At 52.4% G+C, this 18,185-nt stretch overlaps 1 protein-coding gene across 6 annotated transcripts; it reads left to right on the top strand.

The window, feature by feature from the left end:
- The first annotated feature begins 2,898 nt into the window (after positions 1–2,898).
- On the top strand, positions 2,899–16,936 carry ELOVL1 (ELOVL fatty acid elongase 1). Of its 6 annotated transcripts, none has more exons than XM_042030464.1 (8): positions 2,899–2,975; positions 13,145–13,206; positions 13,646–13,836; positions 13,999–14,079; positions 14,282–14,338; positions 14,673–14,778; positions 14,926–15,062; positions 15,474–16,936. In XM_042030464.1, exons 2-8 carry the CDS (start codon positions 13,161–13,163, stop codon positions 15,726–15,728), a joined length of 873 nt encoding a protein of 290 aa, XP_041886398.1. In that variant the 5' UTR covers positions 2,899–2,975; positions 13,145–13,160; the 3' UTR covers positions 15,729–16,936. The 6 variants fall into 6 exon arrangements, with proteins under 6 accessions (XP_041886398.1, XP_041886400.1, XP_041886401.1 ...); XM_042030466.1 differs by lacking the exon at positions 2,899–2,975 and adding an exon at positions 3,159–3,296; XM_042030467.1 differs by lacking the exon at positions 2,899–2,975 and adding an exon at positions 4,039–4,062.
- Positions 16,937–18,185: the final 1,249 nt, after the last annotated feature.

Here is an 18,185-nt window from a genome sequence, read left to right as displayed (position 1 = left end):
CTAAATTCTCTGAAAAATGAGAAACTTGACACCTGAAGAGATTGAAACCTCCCTTTTCCCACCCAGCTGCATGGTGAGCCTAAGCCAATCTTCAAGACTGGCAAAGAAAAGGTGCAACACTGCACCAGCATCTCTCATTACATGCAGAAGAAATTCTCATTACTAATCCCTGAGGTCATAACCTCTCAATGAGCTTCATTCCTTTTCCATTGCTTAGTTCTTACAGACCTTCCCATCTGATAGTCTGGTCATCATCCGCACTGAGGATGGCTTCAGTATTTGTGCCTTCAGCCAGTTACATTAGCCCAGGTCTGCTTTCTGCACCAGGGCAGAGTGATGAGGAGAAAGAGAAGTGCACTTGGCTCTGCAAGGAGCAAGGAGAAAGCAGAAGACAAGGACCAGTGGAGGGAACAGTGAAAAGGAGGAATGTGGAGACTCCCACCCACCTCCATCTCATCTGATCCCTATGTTAAGGACCAGCAAGACCCTCACGAAAGCTTAAGTGGAAATGGTGTGTTCTCCAGGATAAGAAATGGAGGAAGGAGCTTAAACTGTTCCAAACTGGAGCCTGGTGCAGCCCAGGGTGCTGGGACCAAACACACAACAGCTAGGTTGTTTCCTGAACTGCAGGTGAAGAGTTAATGACCTGTAGGGCTTTGCCAGCTGCAGGAGTGGCTAGTGCAGGCAGGACACCCTCCTGCAGGCATGTGACAGGATCATCTCTGGTCTGGTGATCCAGACTGCAGTCAGGGTGACATGCTTGGCTGGCTGCAAACAGCTTCTCTCTCCCAGATTTCAGGTCAGATGGGCAGGATTCAAGATGGAAGCAGAGGATTACCCATCCATAAGAGATTCTCTCCCAAGACACTTTGGGAAGATCAGGCTGTACACAACAGGTCACATCACTTGTCTCCCTCACCTCTCTCGTTTTTGAGGGGTTTTCTTTACTATGTGTTCTTGTGCTACCCTGCTTTCAAAGAGGCTGGAAGGCAGAAACCCAGATCCACAACAAGTAGCAGATTAGTCAAGTTCTTGCTGGAGGCCTGTCCCTGAGGGTTAGGAGGGGACCCCACATCACCCTCTCGGACAGCATGGCACCGGATCCACTTGCCTGCAGCCAGGGTGCTCCTGCAGACCAAGGTCCTCCAGCTTCAGCTGGAGCTCCTGCCCAGGCTGCTGCAGCACTGGGAATGTTGTGGGAAGGGTGAATGCCAAGGAACTGCAGGCACTTGCTGAGCATGAGAGGTAGACAAAGGCCAACATGCAGACAAAGGGAACCCACCAAAGCTGGTGAGTGTGAAAAGAAGAACAAACGGAGGAGAGATAAAATAGTAAAATCTATTCAGTGTGTTGGAGAATTAAGGAGAGAAGCAGAAGATGCAGTAGAAAGGAAAAACTAATGAGCAAATACCACACAGAAATAATGATGGAGGCGGCAGACACAAGAGGGAAATAGAGTACGGGACCAAGAGAGGAGAAATAAATTGCATTCAGAGCAGAAGAAAATACAGTGACCTGGAAATTAATTCCAATAGCAGGAAGAGGCTGGGCTGTGCAATTTGGGGCCCATTGTTAGAGCCTGACAAGCCTGCCAGCAAGGGTGGATCCAGAAGAGAGAAGGAATGCTTGGAGAAAGCTATGAGATGCAGGATACAAGGTAGAAAAGAATCCAGTACTAGGGAGTGTGAAGGAATGCACTGATGATCTCTAATTTCATGACAAACTACACAGCAAGGTTTCCACTGAATTGGACCGCAAAACAACTAAAAATAGAGTAATGGTGCAAAAGAAAAGGAGGACAAAAGACAAAAAAATGTAAAGAGTAACAAACAAGGCTGATGCCTATACTTAGAAAGGGAGAAAAAATGATCCAGACTGCTTCAGCTCTGCCAGTCTGGTGTTAACAGTATCCAATTAAAGAGTAACACAGCACACAGGCAGGAAATGGAGGATAAAATAAAGTTTTTTTATGTCGACTAACTTGATAGTTAAAAACCCCCCTTTCTATAAAGCTATAGCCCCTGCGTGGACTCCAGGGAAGCAGCCCTGAGCTTTGGGACCAATTAGGAACCTTGGTAGAGGTTGGGGCAGAAAAAAGCACAGGAATTTTACGTGGGAAGGAGTGGTTAAGGTCAAGATGAAAGTAAAGCCTAAGGAAAGGGAGCATATCAGGACACAAAGAAGGTTACTACTAAGGTACTTTGTGGATATTTTTATAAATTGATTTCCTTAAGGACTGGCGCAAATATCAGTGTTTAGTCTTCCCTGTAATGGCTGAGAGGGAGGTGATTGCAGCCTACAAATACACTGTAGCATGAACACCAAGGCAGCAGCTGGGTGAGATAAATTACAACGTTGGCACAGGAACAAATGTTTATTAACCAGCCATGCATCAAATTAAGCTGGAAACGAGAAGTTTCCTAACAATTAGAATAATGAATTCTGAAAACGCCTTCAGACCAGACGAGCACGAGTCAAGTCCCGGCCGCTTTTTAGGATGCAGATTGGCATGGCCGTGAAGGCGCCACAGGATGGAAACACTCTAGAAACTGCATACGGTCCGAGTAGGCGTCTCTGGGTTCTGTCCTGTGTCTCCGAAAGCTCGCGGTGCCTGTTGTTGTATCTCTGGGAGTAAACAAGCCTATGAGCCGCCGATTTATGGACTTGTACGGGTCTCCCTCATGCCGTCACCACCGCCCTCGAGCCAGCCCTCCGCACCGCACTCTGACCCTGCCCCAGCCCGCATCCTTTTCCCAGCCATTTTCCATCTTCCCCTCACGCCGCTCGGCCCCGAGCCCGCCCGGCTCCCGGCGCGGCCACGGAACGGGCGGGACGCGGCGGGAGCGCCGATTGGCCCCGGCTCTGCAGGGGGCGGAGCGATGCCATTTCGGCCAATCGGCACAGGGAAGGGGGCGGGGCTTCCCCTTTAATGGCGGGGGCGGCCGTGGTGGCGGCAGAACGGGGTGCGGCTGGTGGTAAGTGCGGGTGGTCGTGGGCACGTAGGGTGCGGGGCCCGTTCTTGCCTGGAGAGGGTGGGCTGGGGATGCCTGGCCTGTCCCAGCTGTCCTTTGGGATGTTTGGGTGGGGGTATCCGAGGTTAGCGGTAGGTCGAGGCTGGTTGTTGGGATGTGCTGAGGGGGCTTTAAGAAGGTGATCGCAGAGCACGAGGGTTGTGGGGAGGCCTCAGCAGGGTTCAGCTGCTTTGGTGGCCTAAGCTTTGCTGCCAGGAACAGCGGACCCTGTGCTAGGGGAGCCATGTGCTGGCTTGGCACCTGTTAACCAGCCTTCAGGAGGAGGTTCGTGTATGTATGTCCATGTTCCCGTCACCTGGGATGGTCAGGGGAGGAGGTGTGCGGTGTCCCCTCACCACAGGGGTGGAGGGGCGCGTCGGGGGAGGCCGTGGCCTGATGGGTGGGATGGGTGTTGTGATATTGTGACGTGCCCTTGGCGGGTGATCACGCTGGGTGCGGCTGTAAAGGTTGTCACCCCCCGGAAAGGGGGTACCCGCAGTACAGTGTGGCAAGTCTACCGGTGTGCAAACCTGCCCGTGTCAGACGGAGGGACACAAGTGGAGTCCGAGTTGAGTTGTTGAAGTGGCTTGTTTTTCTAAAAACCAGCAGGGTCCTGATTGTGTGAGGAGCTGCAGTGCTCCTTGGCTCACAACCTGGTGCCACTGCCCCAGCGCACCCTCTCTGGTACCAGGGAAGGGTGCAATTCCCTTCCCGCAGTCGGGTGCTCTCCTTCGGGGCAGAGCCGCCCCTCTGTGCGAGGCTGGGATGCTTTCCCGGCCGGCCGGGGGGAAGGACTGTCCCTCCGCTCTGTGTGCCGTGGCGCAAACACCCGCCTCCGCCCCGGCAGGTCCCTGCCAGAGGCCTCGCTGGGTCCCGGCCGTGACGGGGCTGCCTCCCCACTGCTGGCCGGTGTCCCCAGCCCAGGGCTCCCCAGCTCAGGGACCGGTGGCTGCGCAGCCTCAGAGACGGGATGGGCATCGCCCTGTTGGCGTTTTGGCGGGACTGTCCCAGCTCCACAGGCAGCGGAGCAGCGCCGCGGGCTCGCTGAAAGGTGGCTGAACCCCCACACATCGCGGCGGCGGCTCGAGGCCTCTCTGGGCCCGCTGCGGCCCTTCCCAGCCGCTCAGGCCCCGCTGGGCCGCGGCCCCGCTTCCGGGCCCGGCCGCGCCACACCCGAGCCGGGCCGGGAGCCGCCCGGGCGGAGGGACCCGGCGCTCCCTCCGGCGGCAGCGGGGCCGGGGCCTGTGCCAGAGGGACTCGTGGGGGTGGCAGCAAGGCTGAGCGAGGCGCTGCCCGGCTCCTGCCGTGGGCACCGGGCTGAGAGCTGCGAATACGCTGAGCAGCCGAGGGCTGTGGTCTGCTGGGGCTTCTCTGCAGCGGGGAGAGAGCAGCCCCCGGCGGCCGGGAAGCTTTCTTCTACCCAGCTCTCGGCATCAATATAGCCATTGAGATGGCTCTTCCCTCCTCCTGCGGGCAGGGTGGCAGTACCAGGCCTCCCCCGCTGCTGCGACACAATGTCAGCTTTGAGTGCCGGCTCGTGTAGGTGCTTGGCCTCTCGCTGGCCCTCTCTCTGGAACGCGGTGGCAGGAGGAGGAGGAGGTCGTCACTGTCACCCCCCTGGTGGCAGCAGTCGCCTGGCTTCGGGCTCACCTGGCACTGGTGTGGTCGTGCACAGGGGTCTGTGCTTCCTGGGCCACGGCGGGCTCAATAACCACTGGCAGTACAGAGCTTGGTCGGTAGATCGCTTTACGTGGGCCAGTTCTTCTGTTGTAACGAAGGGGCAGTTGGGAAAGCTACTTGTTTTTTACGTTGTAACAGACTAAATGAGACAGCATAAATAGGCATTGCAACAAGAGGGGAGGCTTTGGGGGTGGCAATCTATGCCTCAGTGCCTGCTGCCTGCAGGGGGGCTGTCGGGTGCTTTCCCTGTGACTGATCGTATTGGTTCTGAAGTCCTAAAGGCAGGGAGAAGGGGGTGAATACCCCTTGCTATGCTCAGTGGGCAGCATGGGATAACACTGGGTGCTTTACTGACTAGTGCATTTCCTGAGAGCATCTCTTCCCCTCTTGGAAGCAGTGCATCCATCCTGCTGTGCTGTCCCAAGTTGACCACCTTTTCTTCTACCAGAATGCAGCCAGGGCAGATTCCTAGCTGGATGGAGCTGACCTTCCCACCAGACCTGCTGGGCAGCTTCTTGAGTATAGTTTAGAGTCAAACAGCTGGCTGAGCCCTTGGGGCTTGACTGGGATTGCTGTGCCTTATCTCTTTCCTAGGAAGCCCCTCTAGCTTGTAGGTGTGAGCTGCTGCTTATGGCCTGTTCCTATGAGAAACAGGAAGATGCCAGCTGTTGCAGCATCTACTTGCTGCATCTTGCTGTGGCGATTAAGCTGTGCCACCCACACAGCCTGGGCTTCTGTAGTCCTGGCTTGTGCTGTACTCTTATTTTTGTTTCCTGAAAGTCTGTTGGGTGGGGGGGATTATGTGGTCCTTCAGGGCAGAAGTGTAATATGAGAGAAAGCACTGTTAAAACTGAAACTTGGGGAGTAAAAGCTTACTCTGACCTAGAGGTGTCTCATACCATGTGTTAGAGATAAAAATAAGGGAGCTTATTGAAGTTGCACGATGTCTCCTTTCTGTCCTGGTGGAGAAAACTTTGCATCCTGAGGAACCTTTGAAGCTGGTGTCAGAAGCAGGTACTTGGCTGGGCACTGTCCTTGAATGTTGCAGGTGAATGCTTTCCCCTTTTCTGCTGGGGGTTACAGCACAGTCAATACTCAGCCTGAGACACTTACAGGGGACACTGGGAGTGGTGCCTGTGATGGCCCAAGAGATGCTCTGTGTTTCTGTGCTTTTGTATTGGAGTGCTGGTAGCTGTCAGATGGTGGGAGTACTTGGGCTGGAAAGTCTGGTTCTTGCCAGTCAAACAGGTGAGGCAGCTTGGGCTCTTATAGGGAGGAGACTGTCCCCAGGAGCCAGGACTCTTCCCTGCAGGAGTTGTGGGGCTGCTATTGTTCAGAGATGACAAGTTGCAGCTGCCACAGCCTGTTCCCCACCATCAGGCCTGTTGTCTGCATTCTGAGCCTTTAGTGGCTTGAGGATGGCAGAGGTGGTAACTGGGTCTGATATTTCTTGATTTCCCTTAGTGTCTCATAGGGTTGATTCTTCCCTGTGGGATGGATCAGGGTGGTGGGCTGTCGTTGGCGGCAAGTTCTCCAGCTTTGTTGCAAGGAGAGCTCTTGCCCTGTGGATAAGATCAGCTAGCTTGCTCTCATAGTTTAAGATTTGCTCTGTACACACACAGATTTTATAACTCGTGCTGCTTCTACTTAACCCTAAGAGGCTTTCCCTGTCTGTACAGGAGCAGCAGGAGAAGCAAGTGTGCTGACTTTGAGTGTCTATCTACACCTGTGTTGAGATAATCAGGCCTCATGCTTCACTATTTTTGTGCTTGGAAGGCTGTGAACCTGCTTAAAAGTGGTAACCATTAAGCCTCAGGCTTGTTGGGTTCTAGGTGCATATACTGTGCTACTGGAGTATGACATCTTCATACTGTCAGAACATCCTGCTCTCTTATTAGAAGATTGTGTGACTGCACTGCCTTCTTGGTCTGAAGGGTACAGGACCCAAAGCTGATGTCATGATAAGTTCCAGGTAGTGGCCCCTTGTCTTGTTGAGAAGTGGCTCTGGGTTCACACCTGGGCTTCTTGAATAGCCCAAATAAAGCTGTTGGAGGGAATTTGGGAGTCTTCCTTTCTGCATCTTGCTTTGTAGACTTTTAATGTACATCTTGTTTTGATGTACCTAATGAATGCACAGGCCTGAATGGGGCAGAGCACACTAATCATTACTGTATCATGATTACAGCCAGTGCTGTGAGAACAGAGGTGAAGCCTTGTATTGAGGCATTTGCATAGTGATTAAAATCAGAGATGAATGCTGTGGTACAGCCTGTCCCACCTCCAGATAGGGGTACACTGTTTCTTTGCTAGGTGGCTTTAGGAGGCTTGACCTGATTTTGGATGCAGGTGTTAGAAGTTGGCCTTGCTCAATCTAGCCTGGCCTGCCCTCTGTCACCTGCCTAGTTCTGTCCTTCCTGAGTGTGCTCTATGCACTCTAGGAGGCTGCTGGGTGCCTTCACTTTGGAGAGGGAGCTCAGCCATCTCTACTTTCTCCCTTCACCTGGTGCTCTATGAGGGAGTGACACAGATCAGTATGGTTAGCTCAGATGGGAAATACCTTATTTTCCACTTTTGTACTTATCTCACTTTGTTTCTTTTCTTCCTTTGCTTCTTTACTCCTTTGTTCCTTGCTATGTCAGATTTTCTGCCTAATGTTGCCTTTTTTGTTTCTTTCTCTGACTGGTCTCACCTCTACTGGCACCAGTTCTCTGAATATGCAGCCACCAGCTTTGAATGTGATAAGGAGTAAACCTACTCTTAACAGCTTGGGGAGGTGCTGCCCCTGAAAAAAGTATGCTGTGCATATAAACCTCTTGCTGCAAGGTGTGCTCTTGTGGGACCTTGAGGTCTGATTACATGCCTTGATTTTTGTACAAGGTTACCAGTACCCTATTGCAATGGGTGTCCTCCTTCCCCTGAAAGCTTGTGACTGTCAGTCAGAGCTTTCTGCTAATCTGGGTGTCTCCTCTTGCTTTCTCTGCTTCCAGTGAGTATGGGAAGGGGAGAGCTTAATCTGTATGTAGGATGCTATCCAAAGGCCTCAGGGTTTTACAGCCACTTTGTGAGAGAGTGGTACGGTATTAACACACACTTGGTGAAGATGAGGAAACTGCTCAGCTTCAGGCAGGACACTTTCTGCCGCTTGGATCCAGCGTGCCAGGAGCATCACCCAGCTAGTGTGACTCCTACACTGGTTGCAATGGCAGCTCTTGCAAGAGCTGTTCCATATCATGACTTTGAGGGTTTGCATCCCTTCTGTGAACACAGACCTCCTGTACTGACTTCAGAATATGCTGATGTAGAATATACGGGACCAGGTTGTTGGCCGTGTCCTTTGACACTCAGCATGAAGCAGGTGAGCCAGAGGAAGTGACAAATGGATATGATTCAAATAGGAAAACTTATCTGGTGCTGCTAGCATAAAGTTTCCTGGCAGTCTTTGTAGTTATTTTGTGGACTGAGTTCTGGGACTGGTTGTTCTCAAACTCTAGTCAGTCTGCCTCAAGTCCTCAGAGCTAAGGTGTCAGGCTAGGAGGGCTGCTTTACTGCTCTGCCCTAATCTGTTGGTATGGCTTTCCGCACTTGAAATGTAGCTCTGGTTATTCTGCCAGACTTGTCTTCTGTGGCTGGTGAGCTGGTGACAGGTATGTCTTTAGATTGATTTCTTTTGAGAAAAAACATTACTTTAGAAGTATGTGGACAATGCTGTCTTGAGTCTTCAGTGAATGGTTGAAATTATTAGCAGTAATGCAAGTGTACTTGAATACAGCTCTCCTGTTGAGTGGCCTCTGCTGCATGTGTTTGAGCTGGTGTTATAAGATGCTGTGTGTGAAATAAGTGTATACTGCCTGGTTACAGACCTCTCTCCCTTTCACTGGGCACAAAGCAGCAGAGGAGATCCAAATGCAGTTTTCTGTGCTTCACTGTACACTTCAGTCTTCGAGTGATCCCACTGCAGAGTTGATAAAAAAACAGGGTTTTGCAGCTTATGGCTGGCAGGGCTCCTTCTCCCTCTTGTCTTGCTCTGACTGCCTTGCTGCTTGTGTGTTGTTTGGGGCAGATAAAATTTCATGTTCCTCATCTTGCTGTGCATAAGCTCAGGAAAGCTTCTGGAGCTGTGACTGGCAGCTCTTGGTGGTGATGTTTTGAGGTGCTTTATATGTGTAGTACACATCCCTTTCTGTGCCTCGTCTGGGGCCACCAGAGCATGGCTTGATCAGTTCCACTCTTCTGAAGGGAAATTAGTCCATGGGCACATGGGGCTGTGTGCAGGCCTTGCTGGACCCCACAGTGACTTTCTGGAACTCCAGGCAACTGGGCAGGTGCTATGGTGGGGAGCTGGAGGAGGGAGATGCCTCTTCCTGAGAGGTTGTGGAGCTCAAAGCTGCATCAGGCAACAAGCCTTGATGCCAGCTTGTAGGTCAGGGATGTTAGTTGGTTTCACATCTGGCCAGCTGGTTATCTCCTGCCCTTTGAGGGCTGCTACTCCCTTGGAAGCACCCCAGGGGCTAGGCTGGCTTTAGCCAGTTCAGCAAGGGCAGTGTGCCAGCTCTCCCTGGGGTGGCAGCTCTGTGGCCACCTACCAGATGGTTTTGGTGTTGCCTTTAATTAAACTGGTGGGGAGATGAGGGTGTTTGCTTTTGCACTTATTACAGGACTGATTTCTGACCTGAATGCTGAGGAGTAGGAGTGCTGGATGTCTGGGGCAGAGTCTGTTGCTTGCAGATGGTTGTGTGGAGAGATATGTGCTCTGCAAAGCTGTTAACAAAGCTACCTGGGCTGAGCTCTGGTCTCTGCCAGTGTCATGGTTCTGACAGTGCTGTGGTCGGACTGGGGCTGGTCATAAAAGGCCTTGCTGTTGCTGAAGTTGCACTAATTAGCTGTATAGCTTGCTGGAAATATGCAGTGTACACATTGCTTGGTGTAAGCAAGTATTTAATCCTTGGTGTTGGTTACTGGAGCAGATTGTGGCCTGATACTCTAGTTTGCAAAGAGTGGGAACTTTTTGTCTGACATGGGGAAGTGACTCCCTGTTGCTGAGAGATGGGAGATGTGTTGCAAGGTTTCCCTGTATCATGCAGGGCGTGTTTGGGCCCCTAGGGTTCCTGTTCATTTGGGACGCTTGGACGTGTTTGCTTGATTTCTCTTCAGCTGTTCAAGGCTCAGCTTTGGGTTCCTCATCTCCTTGCCTAAGAGGGTCAGGATTTAGGAGGAGTCAGAGGAAAGTAAGTGTCCCCCATGTGCAGAGAGGACAGATCCAACCATTGAGCTGTGAATGCCTACAGTGTGTGATGTGTGGTGTAGTGTGGAGTGCGGTAAGAGCAAGAGCAGATGCTTGTCTGGATGGTGGACCCCTCTCGAAGTGCAGAGGGATGTTGTGCACAGAGGAGGTGGCAGAGGGGAGTTCAGGTTCCTGGACACTTGCTGCTCTGTGCTGGAAAACCCCTGCCTACAGCATGGAGCAATCATGGTTTAGGCAGGCTGGTGCACTTCACACCCCCCTGCTTAGTGAAGGTAACACTTGGGCTTGCCCTGCAACTCCCACTTTGCCGCTCAACTGTCAACACCCCATGGCCAGTGGCTGCCCACTGGGGGACAGAGGAGGGCAAGACGTACCTGCATTGGCTGGCTGAGCAAGGCATACTTTGTCCACTTTGGTGCAAGATGATGTAGCATACCAGTGTGGATGGATGCCAGGTCTTGCGAAGACCTGAAGATCTCAGGGATTTCCCTAGAGCTGTGGTTGCTCTGTTAGCTTAATTTAGCAGGATGTTGTTCTGCCTAGAGAAACTGTGGAAAATGCGTAAGTCCTTTCCATAAGGGCATGTAGCATAATTCTACTATTTCTGCCCCAGGTGCTTGCCCAGAGCCTGTCTTCTGGACAAGTCCAATCCTTCTCAACTTCCTGTGGCATGTGTGGCTGTAGGAGTGTTGGAGGTGCTTCACAAAACAGCAGTAAGAGGTACCTGTTTCTGTTCATGCTGGTGGGGACTTCTGTGCTAGCCCTGGATTGAAATGGGCATCTCCCACTACTTGGGGGAATAGTTGTTATGGACCCCAAATTGTTTTGAGCTGGGGTCCTAGTTGGCCAGTGGTACTGGAGCCTTTGGCCCAGGGTTAGTAAAGTGATCCAAGGTGCCTGAGCTGAAGTGTTTTGCTGCAGTGAGATGTAGCTTTGAGTTCAAAGACAGCTGATACTCTCTTCTCATCCTAGCCTGCCCAAAACAGGCAAGTATTCGGCAGGATTTTTGTCTCTGCCCTGGACCTGTAGTAAGGCTGACTCATTCACCTTGATAAGATAAACACAGCTTGAATAGTCAGGTGCCTCTGCTGGGAACTGACTCTTGAGGGCTCCTCAATCTAGCAAATAAAGGTGTAGCTGGATGCAGTGGTTGAAAGCTGAAACTAGACAGGCAAGTTTGGAGCTTGCTCTTAGCCATTAAAGCAACATAAAGCTCAGCAGCTTTCTGGACTTGTACTTACTGCATTTCCCACAGCTGAGCCTTGAGTGGCTCTTAAGGATGCAATAGCTCTGGCTACACTTGTAGCTGGCCTTTGCTGTATGTGGAGAGTGGATTATCTTGGCAGTGCCCAGAACCTTAAATATTACCTGTATCACGGTGACACTACAAGTGAGTATTACTTGCTATTAAACCCTTTGAAACCTTGGGTTGGGAGGGTGAACAGCTATATTGCTGCTGAGGTGCCCCTGATGTGTGGGGGGATCACTCCTAGCTGGGCTTTGTCCTATTGTTCCATCTGCCTCCAAGATGGTAAAAGGAACCACCTTCCATGCTTTCTGAAACACAGCAAAACTTCTTGGGCTTTGTGCATGGCTGTGCAGGCTGCTGTGGTGCCTCGTTTGGTGGAATGGGTGTTTTGGGGGATTGAGGTGAAGGAGGAGACCTCTTCCTGCCTGCTGGTCTTGCAGAGAAGTTAGGTGGCACTCCCCGGTCTGGAGGAATGCAGAGCATATGATTGTACAGGCAGAGAGCCAGCACTGCTGCTGCACCAAACTGATTTGCAGGGAGCGGTGATCCAGAATGGTGTGTGGCAGGCCCCCCTGAAGATTACTGCCAGCAAAGCCTGGCATGGAGGTGCCTGGTAGCTCTGCACAGGAAGTGTCTGCTGCCATCCTGCCTGCAGCAAAGATGACATTGAGTTCTTCCTCTTGCTGTGAAGCTAAAGGAGCAGTGCTGGTGTTGGCTGGTGAGGGCTTGAGGTGGCAGTGGCTGCTGAGTACTCAGGGACCTTACTGTGAAGAGGGGTACTCTGGCTTCAGCCTCCTGGCTGCTGGTCTGGAGGAGGCTGTGTGTTTGGTGGTGGTGGCAGCAATATACCTCCTGGGGAGACTGGACTGGGGACCCATTTCCCTGGGCTGTGTGTGGGCAGTGACTCCTCTGTACCTTTTTGCAGGGAAAGGGGTAGGTGGAATGTATGATAGCAGCTCTTGGGAATGCCTCCCTTGCAGGTGGATGAGTCAGGTGAGGCTGGGCCTGTGCTCTGCCTCCCTTCCTGCTGCTCTGGTGTCCTGTGGGCTGGGGAGAGGTTGAGGAGCACAAGGGGGATGGGTGAGGGTGTTTCAAACTTGCCTGAGAGCAAGAGCCTGGGCCCTTCCTGCTTTTCTGGAGAGCATCTGCCTGGATCACTGTCTGGTGTGTGTGTTCATAGTGAGGCTGAGCAAGTGTGGGGATTGCCAGTTCTTCTCCCTGCAGCCTTGTATTGTATGGCTTTCCCTTATCTGGAAGGGGAGTGGAAATGCCATTGCCAAGCAGGATGCACCTGGCCTCTGAGGTACTAGGTTACGTGGTAGTAGTTTCTTGTCAGGAAGGTTTTGTGCAAGGATGTGAAACCAGGAACTTTGACACCAGAAACTGATGTTTGTTTCTGAACCTATGGATTTCCTTCCTCATGTAATGGGCCGGCCAGTGATGGTGTGCTGCTTCTGTGGTGGGAATCAGTTGGCAGGAGCCCAAAGATGATAATAAAGGCACTGTTCTGTGGGGATTGTGGGCTAGCTTTGCATCTCTTCACCAGGGTCAGATGGAGCAGTGTGCTGAATAGGTATGGGTGCCAAGGCTGGTGGCAATGTCATAATGCTTGAGCTTGTACAGCAGGAGCAAGATTAAGGGGCTGGAGATACAGTGCTGAGGTTGGAAGCTTCCATAGCTGGCTTGAAATATTGGGTTCTTGCCTCTGAAAGACTGCTGACATTGGATGATGGGGTTTCCAACAGAGTTGGGGGAACAGGGCCAGGCTCTGTGAGAGATGAGGAGGCCTGTGGCTCAACTGGAAAGTGGATGCTGGTGTATGATCAGCTGAGAGCAACACTGGCCAGATACATGACTGTTTCTCTGAAACTAGACTTGGAGTTTGCTGATCTGCAGGGCTATGCGCTGTAGGCAGCCCTCCTGGGCAAACAGCTACCTGATCTTCCCTGCCTCTTTCCACAGAGATACTGCCACCACCATGGAGGGGATTGTGACTATGTATCAGGACTTCATGAAGAAAGCAGGTGAGCGTTTGGCTCTGCCCAGCTATCAGACAGGGAGTACTACATGCTTTACTGCCAGAGGCACTGGGGGATGGTCTGGCATCCCTTAAGCATCCCTGGGTCTAACTGTGTCCTGTCTTTGCCCTTACACAGATGCAGCTCTGGGGTTTTTGTGCTGCCTGTTTATGAGGCTGTCTTATCTCAGTGCCTGTGCAAGTTGTTTTGGGGCACTTGTGCTCTCCTGGGCAGAAGATTTCCAGGCTGCCCTACAGCATGGCTTCAGGCTATACTGTGCTGAGTCTAGCTGACTTCACCAGCCTCTGCTCCCAGACTGCTTTCTACTCGCACTCCTGTCCTAGAACAGGATTGCCGTGTCCTTGCCTCCACTGTGGCAGTAGCACTGCTGGCAGCAGGCTGGGGTGAGGATGCTAACTGCTCTGCACTGTGGCTCTTTCTGCAGACCCCCGCATCGCTGATTATCCACTGATGCAGTCCCCATTCCTTGTGATGGGCATCCTTCTGGGATATGTCTACTTTGTCCTATCCTTGGGTCCCCGGCTAATGGCCAACAGGAAGCCTTTAAACCTGAAGAAGTTCATGGTGCTATACAACTTCTTTCTGGTGGGACTCTCCCTTTACATAGTCTATGAGGTGAGTTGTTGGTAGCTTGGTCAGGCAGGTGTAAAGCAGCGTGTGCAAGCTGCGTGGGTGATGGGGAGCCCTTTCTCTGGCTTGTTCCCTGCCCTTCTGTGCAGAGCTCGATGTGCAGTGGGTGATGTGTTGGGCCTCACCCTGATGATGCTCTTGTTGCAGTTCCTGATGGCAGGGTGGCTTACTGGGTATACCTGGCGATGTGACCCTGTGGACTTCTCACAGGACCCCAAGGCCCTCAGGGTGAGTCCTCATCCCTCTCGTGATAAGTGGGGATGGCCTTTAGTGCTTCTGTTTGGACAGCAGGGTCACAGCTCCTGCCTTTCCTGAGGCAGAGGATTTGCAGTCTCTGAGCCTTGGTTTCATGCTGGGTAACTGTATGAAGCCCTTTGGTCACTGGGCATGTTCAGGCTGAGGTCTCTAATGTTTACCTGTTCTGTTACAGATGGTCAGTGTTGCTTGGCTCTTTGTTTTCTCCAAGTTCATTGAACTGACAGACACGGTGAGTGAGTTACTGAGAAGGCCTTGTCGCCACTTGCTGGGTGGGGAGTTGAGGCCTAGTGTATTTGGGGTAGGTGCTTTTGCAGCCCTTCCAGTCTGACAGGGTGGTGCTTCTGTCTGGCATCACTGCGAAGGAGGCCACTCTGGAATATTGCTGAGGCCATTCTTGACATGCTACAGCTCTGGAAGCTGTGGGGTGACCTAATGTGTGATGACAGTGAGTGTGGAGGGAGGGAGGGAAGCATCACTGAGATCAGACATTGCATTAGTGGCCCACCCAGCTCTAGCTGCTCCCAGGGCTGCAGGTCCTTGATGCTGTTGGGCTTTCATTGCAGGTGATCTTTGTCCTGCGGAAGAAGAATGAACAGGTCACATTCCTGCACCTTTTTCACCACTCTGTTCTGCCATGGAGCTGGTGGTGGGGAGCAAAGTTTGGTCCAGGTAAGATGGCAACTGTCTGGGTGCACAGATTGGGTGGGGTTACCCCAGCATGCTTAGAAGGGGTTTTTGGCCCTGCTGGGCTCTTAGCAGCTCTGTGTAGTGCTGATTGCTGTGGGGTATTGGCTTAAGGAAAATCTATCTTAACAGGGGGAATGGGCTCATTCCATGCCATGATCAATTCCATGGTGCACGTGGTCATGTATTTCTACTATGGGCTCTCAGCAGCAGGACCTGCCTTTCAGAAGTACCTGTGGTGGAAGAAGCACATCACAGCCATCCAGCTGGTGAGTCTGTGTGGTGGGGCAGAACATGTGCCCAATGTGAAGGGCAGACCAGCCTTGTACCTTTGAAAGGTGCAGCCAGCAGTTGTAGCTGTCCCCTCTGTAGCATATTGCTCTGCATTTTTAGTAGCTCTGCCCCACTGTAGGCCTCTGATAGCCCTACCAGCCTGCTTGGGGTGTGGGTGCTGTTCAGCCTGCTGCCCGTGGGCTGCAGCTGTGTTGGGAAGGTGAGAGGCATATGCTGCCCTGAGACTTGTGCCTGCCTCTTCCAGCTGCTGCTGACTGCCTCACCATAAGGACCTCTGCTTCAGACTGGGAAAGGAGTCTAGGTGTTTCCTTTAAAAATAAGGTCTCTAGTGGGTTCCCTGATCCTGCTCCCATGAATAACTTGTTCTTACTCTGCCTTGCTCCCAGGCACAGTTTGTGATTGTCTCCGTCCACATCTCCCAGTATTACTTCATGCCCAACTGCCAGTACCAGTTCCCCATCTTCATTCACCTTATCTGGATTTATGGGACCATCTTCTTCATCCTCTTCTCCAACTTTTGGTACCAGTCCTACACCAAGGGCAAACGATTGCCCAGGGTGGCTCAACAAGCAGCCCAGCACAACGGTAGCAGCATCCATGAAAATGGCACTGTCACCAATGGCAAGGTCAAAGCCAACTAGAGGGTAAAGTGCTCCCAGAGCCAATGAGAGCCCCGGGGCAGAGGCAGCTGGGACCTGTCCCTCTGCTCCTGGGTGCCACTAGCCAAGTCAAGTGCCTACAGACTGTTGTACCCCTGTGCCCAGTCCTGCTGTCCCCTGTCTGCATGCTCAGCCCCTCTGCTCTGAGCAGCCATGGGCCACTTCTGCTCCTGGGAGGGCTTGTGCTGTTTCTCAGTGTTGCTGAGCAGAGAGGCAGCTGCCTGCATCACAGCTGTGGGGCTGCAGTCCCATTCCAGTGTTCCCAAAGGAACTTCCCCCAAGTGCCTACATCTGGCTCTTCTGCCTAGGGGCCATTTCCTTCTGAGTAGGACCAAAAGAAGAGACCGTGTCCTGTCCTGGTGCCCTCTCCTCTTCCCTGTCTCACAAGAGCCTTTGTGGATGAGCAGATTCATCCCTGGCTGCTTGCCACTGCCAGCTCATGTGTGACTGCTCCTGCTCTACGATGCCTTGTGCCACTTTGTTCCATGCCACAGTGCTGCATGTCCCTTCTGGTCCCTGTGTGCCCAGCTTGGGAGTCCTGCCCTGGCATATCTGTGCCCAGGTGTGTCTGTGGAGAATGTAGGGGCAGTACTTATGGGACTTAAGGGCCCAGACCTGCCCAGTACAGTACACATGCCCTGTGCCTAGTACATAGCAGGGGCTGTGACAGCCTGAAAGGCTTCCCCCACATGATAAGCCCAGGTTGCCTTGTTGTTCTTGTGCCTGGGCTTGGGTGCTCAGTGTGTGCTTAAGCCACACTTACCTGATCCTCTATGGCAGCTGGTGGCTTGCTCCAGCGTGGGGAGACCAAGCTCAGCCTAGTCTTGGACCACTTCCATTCCTGTAAATTCAAGACTTGAGCAATAAGTGCCCCTAGAATCAGCTCCTGGGCTCTCCTGCTTGGGACCAGCCCTGCTCTGGCCTAACCTGAGCACAGCGGAGGGCAATTTTAGTGTGCTCAGCTGTGGTGCAAGAGTGAGCACCTCTTGCCTCTGTGGATCTGGCTGGGCCTGGGTGAAGATGTGCTCTGCTCTTCTGCAGTGCAGTGCAGCAGCTCTCCTGGCCTGGTGCCTGTCACCTGCTCTAGCTGTAACCAAAACATGCTGATGGCCTTGAGGATGAGGTGAAGGAGCCAGGCCCTGTCAGATTGGGCTGCTCTTCTATCACAAATAAACAAACAGAAGGAGAAATGGCTCTGTCCTCTTGTTTTCTTGGCTCAATGTAAGTAAAAGCTGTTCCAGGTGCTTGGTCCTACCCAGTGTGGTTGGAGGCAGGGCTTGAGAGAAGGAGCTGGTGTGGCAGGTTTGTGTGGGGGGAAGAGAGTGATAGTTGTGTGCTGATGAAGCAGATGGCAGATTGTTTCCAAGTGTTTTGGTAGAGCAGTGCTCAGGGCTGGATGTGTGTCAAGGCCTCCGTTGTGAAAGTGACTCCACCCTGTCAAAAAATGACTGGGGTGGAGCATGGGGGTGGAGCATGGGTGTGGGCTGGGCTCTGGGCCACCTGCCGAGGAGGAACTGCTGCTTTTCAGAAATCAGGGGATTTTGAGGTATGGCAGAGCAGGGAATAGAAACTCCTGAGTGGAGTGCTTGGGAAACAGCACTTTGCTGCTTACTGCATCTGCTGAAGCAAAAACTGCTGCCATCTATGAAGGCCCCTGCAGCATGGATCTGTGCAGGATGTAGGTCAGGTTGGCCAGAACAAGGTTGATTTTATTGCTGCCTTGCTTTTGCTGCAGCAGTGCATATTTGGCTTATTTGTTATCTTTCCAGCTGTCTCATTCCGGTGTCCCTTCAGAGCTGGTGGGCGTGCAGGGCTGCCTTCCCCATCACACCATGACTGGGCCCCTCCTGAGTAGAGGCCAGTCTGGGTGCTGACTCAAGCCTGGGAAGAGGAGTAGGGAGCCAGCTGGGCAGCTTGTGGCTGGGAGGAATGTGTTAGGGCAGCAGCTTCCAGATGCTGGGTTTCACAGTAGGTTTGGTTGTGGGGTGGGAAGGCTTTGGTGGATGTCCAGCCAAAGCCCTGGAACAGAGCTTGGTGTGAGAGAGCTCTGCTGATCCCACCTGGGCTGCTGTACACCTCAAGGCCATGCTCTGAAATGTAGGAAAGCATCTTCAAGTGACCTGAACTGGGGTGACTAATCTGCCTAAACTACACATGGGCATCACCCTCTTCTACAGGGCTCAGTGTCCTTGTACATATGAAGCCATAAAGTAGGATCTGGTTGCTGCACTGTTGTTGCTGCTTCTCTGGGAGTAAAGACTTGGACAAGAATTTGTTCTGGTCCACGCTGAAGTGGTGTGTAATGTTAGTTCAGTGCTCAGAAGTCAACCACTTCAGGAACTGTACGTGATGGTCCAGCTGACATGGATGTTTTCCTGTCAAGCCTCCTTGTCCCCTCCAGGTGCCTCTTGGTAAAGGCAGGACTGTCTTTGCTTTTGC

This window comes from Corvus kubaryi, unplaced genomic scaffold (assembly GCF_017639235.1).
Source record: "Corvus kubaryi isolate FWS band 111438036 unplaced genomic scaffold, C.kubaryi_AGA036_p1.0 37334, whole genome shotgun sequence".
Taxonomy (NCBI): domain Eukaryota; kingdom Metazoa; phylum Chordata; class Aves; order Passeriformes; family Corvidae; genus Corvus; species Corvus kubaryi.
The sequence above is the reverse complement of the archived record's forward strand: the minus strand, read 5'-3'. Positions and strand labels throughout refer to the sequence as shown.